The sequence below is a fragment of the Podarcis vaucheri genome (assembly GCF_965113315.1).
Source record: "Podarcis vaucheri genome assembly, chromosome: 6".
In the NCBI taxonomy this organism is placed as follows: Eukaryota; Metazoa; Chordata; class Lepidosauria; order Squamata; family Lacertidae; genus Podarcis; species Podarcis vaucheri.
Window position 1 is genome coordinate 75,705,737 of NC_138764.1, and position 13,512 is coordinate 75,719,248.

The 13,512-nt window shown below is 43.1% G+C and overlaps 1 protein-coding gene across 2 annotated transcripts in view; it reads right to left on the minus strand.

Annotated features, from left to right (window-relative positions):
* The window catches only part of LOC309535513 (fer-1-like protein 4), a 53,947-nt gene that overhangs the window by 26,188 nt on the left and 14,247 nt on the right, over positions 1–13,512 (minus strand). For both annotated transcript variants that reach the window (XM_082228621.1, XM_082228622.1), the window contains 12 exons: positions 12,755–12,839; positions 11,483–11,642; positions 10,792–10,975; positions 9,178–9,364; positions 8,199–8,569; positions 6,255–6,363; positions 5,018–5,216; positions 3,984–4,104; positions 2,702–2,802; positions 2,199–2,286; positions 1,073–1,189; positions 401–553 (listed from right to left, as the gene is read on the minus strand). In XM_082228621.1, coding sequence (XP_082084747.1) covers positions 401–553; positions 1,073–1,189; positions 2,199–2,286; positions 2,702–2,802; positions 3,984–4,104; positions 5,018–5,216; positions 6,255–6,363; positions 8,199–8,569; positions 9,178–9,364; positions 10,792–10,975; positions 11,483–11,642; positions 12,755–12,839 — 1,875 coding nt within the window. The remainder of the gene's footprint in view (positions 1–400; positions 554–1,072; positions 1,190–2,198; positions 2,287–2,701; positions 2,803–3,983; positions 4,105–5,017; positions 5,217–6,254; positions 6,364–8,198; positions 8,570–9,177; positions 9,365–10,791; positions 10,976–11,482; positions 11,643–12,754; positions 12,840–13,512) is intronic.

A 13,512-nucleotide genomic window follows, 5' to 3' on the forward strand; every position in this document is an offset into this window, starting at 1 on the left:
TCCGGCGGCGTGGCAGCAGCAGGAGGCCCCATTAGCTAAAGTGGTGCTTCAGGTTAAGAACAGTTTCAGGTTAAGAACGGACCTCCAGAACGAATTAAGTACTTAACCCGTGGTACCACTGTAGCACTGTATCAGGAATTTTAAGAAATGTTTTGTTTTGTTTTGTTTTGTTTTGTTTTTATATGTGGTGGAAGCTGCTCAGAGTGGCTGGGGAAACCCAGACAGATGTGAGGGGTATAAATAATCAAGTTGTTGTTGTTGTTGTTGTTGTTGTTGTTGTTGTTGTTGTTGTTGTTGTTCCAAGGAAACTGAACCATTGGTAAGTAAGTGCTGGAACCCCTAGAGTCTCTTGCTGCTTGGAGGGTCAGAAATTTAATGAGCAAAAATGGTGAGCACCCACCTTGAGAAAGACCGTTTGTATCTTGGCACAGTCCTTGCCTTTCTCCTCTTCTACCACTGCATAAAGGATGTGTTGGGCAGGGATCCGAGTGTATGCGATACGCTTGTTGTTGCTAAACATCCAGATCAGGACATCAGGGATAGGACATTGGGGCTGGGGGCGGGAATGAGAGGGAAAGCTGAAATAAAACTAGCTTAAATTTTTTAAAAAGTGCAAACATTCTTTTTCCTTATCTGGGGTGGGGGGGAGAGTTGAGTTTTTGTTTTTTGTTTTTAAATGGAACTTTTTGTTTGAGACCAAGAAGTGAAGGAAGGTGTGATTCATGGGCGTAGGCAACAGATGTAGGGACCAGAGTGAGAGCTGAGCTTCTTCGCATTCATCTCAACCCTTGATCCTTTCATGCACCATCCATACACCTTTTGGTTTGGAAAACATCACACTGAATTTCTCACATGCACTCATATTTCTCCCCACCCCAAAAGGACCAGAAACCTGTTTGCTTTCTTCTTTCAAAACATAAACAGAAATTCTAAGGATTCTAGGGTATTACTAGAATATCATGCTCTCTGGTGCAGAGTTTCCTTTCTCAGTTGCTTGAGCTACCCAGCTTTTAATGTATAAAGTATAGGAGCTCCCAAACCTGATTGCATTCCCACACCTGCAATTACATACCTCTTTAGCCAGGAAGCGCAGCTTTGACAATATTATCTTTGTCTCATTTACTTTCTCCTTGACATTGGTGCGAGTCAGGCGCCTTCTTATGCGCATCCCCTGTTTTGCATATAGTATCTGAAGACAAAAAGATCACATCTTCTAACCATGAATTTAACCACATAGGGGACCAAGCTGAGAGGTCCCATCTTCTTTTCCCCTCCATCAAAAGGTGAATCCCTTCTTCTGCTCTCCCACACCTCCTTGCAAACTGCCCATAGCAGAGAATCTCCAAATTCTATAGCTCTAAGCTGTAGATTGCTGAGGAATTTGTGTTTTCGTAAGTAGAAAGTACTACTGTAATTTTAGAAATGTTTATTTCACTCAGAGAAAGGGCCTCTCTAGGTGGGATCACGTATGACTGCCCCAATACCATCACAAGGACAAATCATGATTAATGCACAATAAATAAATAAAAAGACATCTGGAGGGGCCCTGAGTTCGAACTCGGGGATTGGAGCAGTAAGGGGAGAATAGTATGGGATGGAACAGTCAAGGCAGAATGCAGCAAGGGGAAGAAGGATGGAGGCCATGCACTGATACCAAGGGTTAAAAGGAAACAAAACAAGGAAGAGAAGCAGGATAAAGCATAGAGAAAAAAAATAAGCCATAGTGTTCAGACTAAGGAGGCAGTTATTCCTTGCTTGGAACTTTTTCAGGTCCTTTGATCAGTAGGTCCTTTGACAAGTAGACTCTACTTGTTAGAGAGACACATAGTTATGTTTTCAAGTAGGACCTAGCTGCAGCCTGATTATGTGGGTTTCGTATGATTTGCTTCTCCCTTGCAATATTTTTCTCAGCAAGTGCAATTAGTAGCTGTAAGTTGGGGGGGGGGAGTCTCCTTATGAATAATTAATTGCTACATGAATGGATGCCAATTGGTAATCTAGATCCACCTCGCCAATGGGTTTCAAAGGTATGCACTGATCTGGGGAAACTCTGATAGCCACTGAACATGGCAACATATTGAGGGTTCCATGTTTACATTGGGCTAGATGAAGGTCAGAGTATTTGTTGTCACATGGAACATTCAAATTCCTTTCTGCTCCTCAAGTGTGCATGCACACAGCTTGATCACATGACTTACAATGTTTTGTGGGAGAGATTTCATCCGGCAACGATCAAGGTTGTTTGGACGGGCCATGGGCTTTTTGTCCACGTTAAGAGAATACTGCCTGGAATCAGAGAAGCTGTGAGTTCTGAGCTCATGACAGTAGCACACACATACCACACAGGCTGTAGCTACACATATCACATGAAAACATGAGCTGAATTTAATACAGGGTTGGGGACGATTCCGGTTCACTCTGCATTTTGGAGTGAACTTTCCCATTTCACCTCCCTTGGACCCATGCTTGGATCGAAATGCTGGCCTGTGGATTAAGCACCATAGTCAACAGCCCAAACCACACATGGGTCTGTACTGTACTTACAAGATGATCTGAGGGTTGCCTCTTTCTCCCTTTTAGCTTCTAGGATTTGTAGTTCTTGGACTCCAGGATATTATTTCAAGATTATTGCAATTATCTGTGGCTGAGGGGGCTAAAAAGCCAGCTTTATGTGAAAAGAAATCAAATATGTAGTACTAACCTACATCCAGCTACAAACTCCTCTAGCACCTGCCGAAGCCTCTCATCTGCCTTTGATCTTGGTCTCCTCAGGAGCTTCTCCACCTCTTCTAGTCCATGTTCCTGTTACAGCAAATACAATAATGATATCAGTCCCAGAAGCAACATGTATTCTCTTATGTTCTTGAAGTGTTCATTTATTACACTACATAATTGTGCTGAAGGGGGGAAATGATTAAAGCAAGCTGTTCTCACATGCATAAGCAGGAGGGATCTAGCTGGTCATTAACTTGTCTATTAAGTTATTCAACCCATACCTCTGGGTTTTCTCTCTGGCCAGATTTAAAAGAAAAGGGAGGTGCTTGCAGAAACCACTGGCCTAACTCACATGGCAGTTGTGGGCAAAGCTTTGTAACAGCAATTAAAACAAGCCAAGAGCTAAAACAATTGGCAACTGCCACATTGCTAAAATATTGTTATGAGTTTACTGTATGCATAGACTGTACTGTATGCAATTATCCTCCCACCCACTGGGATCCTGCAAGTGTTAAAATATAAGCCAGGCTAGCTTCCTGTGTTGAAGTGATGGCCTGGATGATGAGCTATTAATGGAAACATAGGAAAGGAGCTCTGTGTGATATGGCAAATGGGTGTGGCCCCTCCCAAGCTCATGGTTAGTTGGGGGGGGGGGAGTCAGAGTTGATTTGCAATGATGTAACCTAGAAGAAAAGCAGCAAGCTGGAGAGAGAGTCAGAGCAATGTTTGATTTCTGTTTGAATCCAAGGCTGCAGCTATGGGAGAAACAAGACCTTTTTGGGGGTGCAGATGCAGTGAACCCCTCCACTGAAGACTAAGGTTGTACATATGTGTAAATAAGCCATATATGATAAAGACACCACAGTCTCTGCTGTACTTCATTTCCAAAAGGAAACATGAATCCTGGGTAAGCGCCTGGAATCCCTGGAATCTCACACCGCTCAGAGATGGGGGTGGGGAATACAAGGCAGTATAAAATCAACAGAGTTCAATAGAAAAGCTAAACAAAGCAGGGGGGAAAGATCTCCTTAAAAGTTGGAAGTGCAGGGGCCATACATACTTCCTGGTGTAAGGAATTCCAAAGATAACAAAGTAAGTATCTCATATATAAGCAGCAAGGATATCATCCTTCATCAGGAACAGAGCTGAGAGTACTCTGAATCTAATCTCAATCATGCTTTTTCTCAGTCCAGTTAAGGATGTGTGGTGCAAATAAAACAAGTGTATCAGGGATTGACAGAGCCTTTAAAGGTAGAGCAATACTTTACCAAACGCTCTGCTATTTTGACAATCCAGTTGGAATTACAGAGTCTCCAGCTATAATCTTCCCAGTAGCTCCAAAAATACACACAGGGCTTCTCATGCAGCATTGGCACACAGCTGTAAGAGCTAAGAGCAGCAAACAGAGAAGTTTTACAAACCTTCTACTAATAGCTAACAACTGTCTGCATACCAGAGTTATACTCAGATATATAATATCAGTAAGGTAAAGGACTCCTGAATGGTTAAGTCCAGTCAAAGTGACTATGTCCAGTCCAGTGACTATAGGGTGCGGCACTCATCTCGCTTCAGGCCGAGGGAGCTGGCGTTTGTTTGCAGACAGCTTTCTGGGTCATGTGGCTAGCATGACTAAACCACTTCTGGCACATGGAAATGCCATTTACCTTCCTGCTGCAGCAGTACCTATTTATCTACTCGCACTGGTATGCTTTCAAACTGCTAGGTTGGCAGGAGCTGGGACAGAGCAATGGGAGCCCACCCTGTCGCATGGATTTGAACTGCCAACCTTCTGATCAGCAAGCCCAAGAGGCTCAGTGGTTTAAACCACAGCACCACCCACTCCCTAATATCAGTAGGGGTGGCTTTACAGGATGAAGAACTGCTTTTCCCTTGGTGTTTTCTTTTCTTTTTTTTTAAAAAAAAGCAGTGTCAAAGTACAGAAATATAGAAAGCTGTGTTTCTCCTACACCAATTTGACATAGATGAAAATCCATTCCACTTTCCCAGGCCAAAATTAGATAGTAGCATCGAACAGTTCCTTACCGGATAATACAGTAATAATTAAAAGGCTTTCCTGATCAGAAGGGCTTATAAAGTTCTATGCAATAAGGAAGTTTGGGGAGACGATGCATGCAATGACATTGGGGGGCAAAACTTGTGAGTGTGTTCCTGTCCCCTTATACAGTTTTGCACTCAGGTGTTCAGACAAATGCCTCAACATATTTTTTTTAATGTATTACATTAGAAATGAATGAACAAACATGAAGATACAAACAGGGCTAAGAGTATGAAGAGTAATTACTTGTCATATTCAGTGGGTTCAGGTCTTAGGTTCTCAGTCATAGATTTATCAAGCAAAGGTGTACTTGGTGCTATGACTTCAATATCCAGCTCATCATCTGAACTGGGTTCCAGCAAAGGTTGCTTGTCTTCACTCTTTTCTCCCTTCTCATCTTTCTTGGAAATTTTGGTCATCACTTCTTCAGCTTTGCCATAGTTCCCTTGAAGATGAGTATAGTTATTCTTTATTCTCATTAACATTTCATATTTATAATGCTATATAATTATAAAAATAAATTTATAATATTTATAATATTATAAATATCTCTGGAGCATTAACAACTTGTGTTCATAACATAAATGCTCTAGTATATTATAATCTATGGTCTGAGTTAGAGAGCAGGGAGAAATTCAAATCAGTTTGTAGTAAAAGCCAAACCTATCAAATTCACACTCATATGAGAACCAAAACACAGCTTTCCTTAAAAATTCTTACTTCTCCGAGTTTTGCGATGCAGTTCTCCAACACACCGCTTACAAAAAATGCATATATTGGGAAAAACTGCATAAAAATTAAGATCTTTGTGAAAGTAGCATACATTAAGTTAGGGGATTTTTATTTATTTTTTGCAAAAAAAAATGTACATTAAAATGGCTTAGAAAGATGTGTTTATTAGGATAAATTCACATGAAAATACTGATGAATTTCCATGAGGATTTAAAAAATAAACAAATAAAGCAAATTGCTGCAAAATGTGGATAGATTAATAATTCTGGAAAAATTAGAAACTGAGAAAACTCAAGCTGACAGTTTCTTTCCATCCTGAGTAAAAGCAATGAGTTCCCATTTCCCTAGACTGTTCTCTTGCTTGTACTTACAGTGAACAAACACCTACATGGGTAACCAAAAGCTTCCACTTTCTCAGGTGCTTTAAGAGCAATGACAGTGAAGGCAGAGGCAAACAGGGCCAACTACATGTGGAGATAATCCACTGGGGGGCATTTTCCAAGCCATTTTGCGAGTGCTAATCCTTAAGCAAAATGTGCCAGGCTGCAAACCTGGCCAATTTCACTGTGGCCTATTGCAGACAAGGCTGTATATTTGGTGTAGTTGCAGAGCTAAGCGTACAAGGTAGTCATAAAGAGAGGGGCATTTATATAAAAGAATATGAGAATAGAAAGCATGAAAGAGAAACAAAAAAGGAGACGCATTGGGAAGAAACTGTTTTAAAGTGAACACAAGTCTATGTCAAATTTACCTATGGAGATCTCAAACTTCACAGGCTTGCTACCTATTGCTGGCTCCATCATAGTCACCTCAAAGAAGGAGGCAAAGAGAAGGAATTCTTCTTTCACTCCCAGGGCATTCTAAACAACAACAAAGAAATATAGTTTCAAAACAGCCTAGGTATACAATATTGACCTCCTCAAATAATAATTCAGAAAACTAACTTGTGGATAAATCCAAGTACTAATTTGTGATGGCTACTAAACATTGACACCAATTCAGGCTTCACACATCTATTGCTTGTATTGCAGGTTTATTCATGGCCTATTCATAGCCCCTTTGGGCTGGGCTCTAAAGAGAGACCCGTTGTAGGGTTTCTCCTCATCCAAGAGAAGGCTGGGTGGGGAAAACTGGAAGCTGGATTCTAACTGAAGAGACAAGGCAAAGTTAATTCACTGTGTCTTAATACAACACACTAATCTTAATACAAATGCCACCCAAGACAAACAAGGGGAAACAGCTGCGGGGTTCCATAGGTAATCACCTATGATTAATGACTGGCTGGCTCAGCTCGGTTTCTGTTTTACAGGTCAGTATATGGATGATATCATCTTGGGAGAAGGATGTGAATATTGGAGAAATAAATCAACCACGTGATCTAGAGTTCTGAGTGCAAAAGAATACTCATGCAGAAGTCGATGCATTAGATGATCTGTCTTTCTTATATGTAAAGGATGCAAGTGCCTGGGAAGGCCAGAATATTCTGGGACCCATGTGACACTTTCTTATGTTCAGGGGACTTAAGCAGCAACTAGTGGTAGCCACAGACACACAAAGCAACAGAGGCATGTATCCTGCCTTAGTCCCATTAGCCCCACACCTGAAATCTGTCATACAAGACAGCTCAATTGTTTGTTTGATCCAAAAGTAGGGTTGCCACTCATTCCTTAAAATACGGGTTTGCCCCGTTTTGGGGACACAGAGTCCCTTGCCTGTTTGTCCGCCCATTTGTCCAATTTTTGAAGCCATCATCTTCCATGAAAAAAATTAATCATCATTTGTTCACTCTCCCTAACCTGCTTGTTTGGTGCAGTCTGACTTGCTAGGCATCTCGGAAGCTGAGCCTGCCCTCTGGTTAATTGACATTCCAGGCTCAAGCCAATGGCTCAACGAGAATGAGGGGAATGTTTGCTGGAGCCTAAGTCTATAGTTTCAAAGGTCTATAGCTGTTTTGATTAAAAGGGGGGGGGGGAACTTCCTTAGAACTGTAAGTCAGGCAACCTACTATATTTACTTATTTCATAAAATGTTATTAGATTTGCAGCCAGACCAGGAAGGGAAGGCTCTATGACATGGGTGTGGTGCTTTTCTCATTTCATTTGCCCTTTTCGCTGTGATAGAGCAGGTCAGAGCTCTTTGTCCTTATCTATATAATTCTGTTGTATAATCACCATCTCTACCTGCTCACTGTTCCCATTGCAAACACTGTATGAATTGTAAAGTGTTGCATAGTTACTGTAAAAGCACATGTGTACCAAACACTTTCCTTTCCTCCACAGAGTCTAAGGGGAGCGTTATCTGCTAGATCAGGGATGGGGAAACCTTTGGTCCTTCAGATGTTGTTGAACTATCATTGACTATGCTGGCTAGAGCGGCTTTGAGCTGGAGTCAAACATCTGGAGGGGCAACATATTTGCTTAAGCGTCTTGAAACAATTTATCACAACTCTTTAAATTTGAAATGTGAAAGAGATGCTTACAATTTCAAGATTTCAGAATTTCAACTTAGTACCTACCTTGCAACATAGTACCTTTGTCTTACATAGTGCCTTTGTAAGAGACAATTATATTACTGTACCTTTGTAGCTGTCCAGAAAACGTTTCATCTCTATTCTGGAATTCACATATATGTGTGTATAGAAGAAGGCAATGCACACAGCCAGAGCTTTGCTTTAAGATCTAAATATGAGACTTACCTCTGGGAGAGGATGGAGGTCCTCTACCTCCACAATCACCTCACTTGGCTGGTCAGACTCCTCCAGGACGTCACCCTCAGCTTGGCTTTGTTGCTGCTCTTTGACAGAAGCTTTGGATTTCTCCTTGGCCTTTTTGCTCTTTTTCTTCAGCTTCAGCTTACTTAGGGCACCTTTGAGAGCTTCCACAGGCTTTTTCTCTGCTGCCTGGATAGTGCTAAAGATCTCCACACTAATGGCCATGAGAAGACGCCCGCGATAGAATATGCCTTCACCCAGACCTTCATTGAGATCTTTGTGTACATCTCGCAGGGCAGAATTCTTGGGTGATCCATATAAATTCACCCAGGTTGGGCCAAAGGTGGGATTAAAGCCTGTGGGAAAAGACATTTCTGAATTTGGTTCAGAATTTCACACATGTCATTCCCCACTATGGAGCAGAGCAGAGCAGAGCAGAGACTCTTGGTGACCCTCCTAGATACTGGCTATAACCAAACAGAATTCAGCAGGAATGACTGTGGCCATATCCCATGGATTGCCTATGTCCCATAAACGTAAAGCACACACACCCAAATATTGGAAACTGTAGTTTGTTAAGGATGCTGGGAATTACAGTTCTGTGAGGGGTAAACTATAGTTCCCATGATTATTTGCGGGTATATGCTTTAAAAGTGCTCGAACTGTATTGTGTACATGCAGCCTTAGATTTGGGTGCCCATCAGATCTCCCCTACTTGTGCTTCTACACACACAGAGATGGACATATTTGCATACCCGGCCAACTGTGCTGTAGTAGATAAATTAATATTTATGATATGCTTGTATGTATTCCATCCTTCAAATATGGACAGGTAGCTCAGAAGATAAGATTAAAGATATAATCAAAATATTTAAAACAAAAAAACCCCACTTCAGACAAATAGGCAATTAGTGAAAGAATCATTTGAACATTCAGAAGTGCCTGCTGCTCTGAGGGGGCTCACCATTTCTGCCAGGGTCAGATATTTGCTGCAGATCAATAAAGTGTGTGGCAAGGGCAACATCTCCAATGTTGGCATCATCCAACATTTGGACTTTTATTTTTCTGACAAGAGGCGGGAACATTTCAATGAAGCTGATCTGTTCATTCCACACTGGTTCTGTGGTACTGCTTTCAACCGAAGTTTCTCCCTGAACCAAAGAAATGAATCAAGATTGCACGCAAGGGAAAACAATAGAAGTTTCCACTTTGAAACAACACAACATTAATTTTCCATTCATAATAACGTGTGGACATCCAATGAGGTGACTGTTGGAAGATTCAGGACAGATTTTTGAAAGCACTTCTTCACACAGCACATATTTAAACTATGGCAGTGTTTCCCAACCTTTTTTGGGCAAAGGCACACTTGTTTCATGAAAAAAATCTCGCGGCACACCCGCTCCGGCCCTAAATAGGGCAAGCCATGCCCCCTCCAGCCAGCTGATTGGCTGGCCAGGAGGCGTGGCCGGATGGGATTCCCCTGCTCTCGCGGGGGCTGAGATGGGATTCCCCGCTCATGTGGGGGCGGATGGGATTCGCTCGCTCGCCGCCCCGCGTGTGCTCGCCGAGCATGCGCAGGCCCAGTAGCGAGCGGCGATGGGGCTAGCCGGAGAAGAGAGGGCGAGCCCCCTCCGCTCCGGCCCTAAATAGGGCAAGCCACGCCCCCTCCAGCCAGCCGATTGGCTGGCCAGGAGGCGTGGCCGGATGGGATTCCCCAGCTCTCGCGGGGGCTGAGATGGGATTCCCCGCTCACGTGGGGGCGGATGGGATTCCCCGCTCACGTGGGGAAGGGCGTGATGCCCGCAACCCCACCTCCTGGGGCAGGCCCGGAAGTGCAGGCCCAGTAGCGAGCGGCGATGGGATGTGGGAGCTCGCTCGCCGCCCCGCGTGTGCTCGCCGCCGCTGCCCCGCCTCTCACCGCCCGACTCGCCCGCCTCCCTCCCACGGAACACAAGGCAACGTTCCACGGCACACTAGTGTGCCGCGGAACACGGGTTGGGAAACACTGAACTATGGAACTTACTCCAACAGGAAGTAGTGATGGCCACCAACTTGGATGGTTTAAAAGAGGATTAGGCGAAGTAATGGAGAAGAAGGCTGTCTCTCTAATCAGTTTTCTAATCAGCTTCCTACATTCTTAGTACATACCCTCTCTCTATTATGATGCATTAGAAGAAGAAGAAGAAGAAGAAGAAGAGGAGGAGGAGGAGGAGGAGGAGGAGGAGGAGGAGGAGTTTGGATTTGATATCCCACTTTATCACTACCCAAAGGAGTCTCAAAGCGGCTAACATTCTCCTTTCCCTTCCTCCCCCACAACAAACACTCTGTGAGGTGAGTGAGGCTGAGAGACTTCAAAGAAGTGTGGCTAGCCCAAGGTCACCCAGCAGCTGCATGTGGAGGAGCGGAGACACGAACCCGGTTCCCCAGATTACGAGTCTACCACTCTTAACCACTACACCACGCTGGCTCTCTCTTAGAAAAGCATTTGTTCAAGTTACATAGACTGGACTGTTGCGAGCCACAGAACAAAGAACCAAACATTTCACAGAAATCAGTTGCTCAAGCTTAAACTTACCTGCTGACCAGAAAAAACAACTTGCACATATGGATCAATGAAGACTTTCTTCTCACCCACAATCTTTGAAAAACCACCCATGATTCCTGCACTCATGCTGGGCAGACCCTCTGCCTTGTACATTTTGATGCAGAATTTCGCCCATGGCCTTTCAGCTGGGACTCTTTTAGGCAGCAGCAAGTTCCTGAAAGGAATATATTTGAGTTCTAAATAGTGTTCACAGCTCCTAGAAAACCAGAGGCTAACTAAAATTGAAGGAAAGGAGATCACTGAATCAGAACAATGGCCAATTCCATCAGTTCTCTAATCTTGAATAACATTAGCTATCAATCCCTTGCCAATCCTTTGGGAGAACACACTACAGTGGTACCTCGCAAGACGAATGCCTCGCCTCGCAAGACGAAAAACGCGCAAGACGAAAGAGTTTTCTGTTTTTTGAGTCGTTCCGCAAGACGAATTTTCCTATGGGCTTGCTTCGCAAGACGAAACGTCTTGCGAGTTCTTGCGAGTTTGTTTCCTTTTTCTTAAAGCCGCTAAGCCGTTAATAGCCGCTAAGCTGTTAATAGCCGCTAAGCCGCTAATAGCCGTGCTTCGCAAGACGAAAAAACCGCAAGACGAAGAGACTCGCGGAACGGATTAATTTCGTCTTGCGAGGCACCACTGTACATACCTCTCCATAACACAAACTTACTTTTCAATGTCTTCATTCTGACTTGTTGAGGTAGTGGGAAGGGAACTCATTACATCCCCTCGTGCAATGACAGAAATGTTGCATTTCACAAAGCCTTTGACTCCTGCCCTGGTGTCCTTGGGGTCATGAATAACAGCCCACTTCTGGTAAAATCTGTGATCTAAAAGGACATAAAGAGAGAATATCTGATTCACAATTTTCTTGGATTCAATACATATTATAATGACAACTTCCATCACAAGTTCAAAGCCTCAGAGAAAAGCCAGCAGAGTTGTATTATCCTCACAAAGTACCACGGAAGACACTTAGCAAGCAAAAATCAATATCCATTCCCTGAAACCAACAGAGCTCTGCAGATTTACAGGAGGTTATGCACAGGAAATATGAGCTTTACTGAGGTCTTTCCATGGGCACGGTAGAAATTCCATGGAGCTTTCAGTTTTGATGAGGCAACACTTTGCACAATAAGGCTCATATATCCCCTGAAGAGACAGAATTTTGACCAAGAGGGCTGTAGAGGGTTCAGAAGCATTAGCGCTGGAGGAGGAGCCAAGCTAGCCCTACCATAAAGCAAAGTAAGATTGGCTGTCACAGACAACAAATGCTGCATACACTCCAACATTTCTCTGATGAAAATAAGGAAATCCCATTCCATGGTGATAATCTGGGCGGCTTCCAACATATAAAAATAATATTAAAACATTAAACATTAAAAAAAAATATCCCTACACAGGATTGCCTTCAGACCGCTTGGGGGTTGAATAACTCCATTCGCTCCAATGCAAATAGGGACAACCTAAGGAAAAGTTGGACATTCTGGGATCAAATCAGAAATCAGGGTGGCTTCTCTAAATCAGGGACGTCGCTGGAAAATAGGGACACTTGGAGGGTCTGTTGCTGGCAAGAGGCATCAAGATGTTGGAGGTCAGAGTTGTGTGAGCTATGCAGTCCTGCACCCTCCTCCTCACTTGCAAGTCTGCTACCCTTCACCAATTTTCAAGGAAGATTCAGCTGCCGCCATCTGGTTGCCTTTTGTACATGGAATAGGGAAAGGCACAATGGTATCCTTAGTTTTCAGCAAAAATGTATTGGGGCTGCCCTGACTAGGCAGATGAAAACCATTTTACAATGTTCTCATTCATTACTTAATTGTAAATTATGTTGTTGTGAAAGAAAGAGTTCAAAATAGACCATAATGCAAGGGTGACTCATATCATAGGCTCAAAGCAGATAACGGAAAAGGAAATCAAGAATCATTTCCAAGTACTGTACCTGGCTGGTTGTATATGGTCGCTAGATCAACCTTGAATATCCCTATGAGTGCACCTAAGAATCGGATCTTCTTTGAATGGAAGACCTGCACAGTAACACAAACCACTTTCTCAGTATTGTCAAAAGGTGTGCAGAACGTGATTAATGCTACAGTAGTAGCCCTCTATCAGCAGTGGTGGAGGGAACTGAGCTAATAGAATTGTTCGGTGGTTCCAAAGGATAGGGGGAGTGGCAAAAAATGGCCAAGTTAAACTGTACTATATGAAACTGAGACAAGTTTAAAGGATGAGGGGTGTATTTCAATGTTGTCAGTCTTCGCTAATCTTGTGTTATAAGTCTACAAATAAATTGTAAAGCTATTTTTCTCAACACTGGTGTGATTTGTCTGGTGCTTCTTTTCAATTTAGAAGTTTAATCAAATTATTTTTCCTTCTTTCAATGACAGGATGTTAAATATTAATAAAGTATTTGAAACATATGGAATAAGCTGTTCGACAGTGGAATTTGCTGCCAAGGAGTGTGGTGGAGTCTCCTTCTTTGGAGGTCTTTAAGCAGAGGCTTGACAACCATATGTCAGGAGTGCTCTGATGGTGTTTCCTGCTTGGCAGGGGGTTGGACTCGATGGCCCTTGTGGTCTCTTCCAACTCTATGATTCTATGATTCTATGTCGTTTATAAAAGCAGCCTCTATTTCAGCATTCCAGAGGACAGATACGGGGCATCGTCACACAGATGATCAAACCGTCCCATGGAGATGTT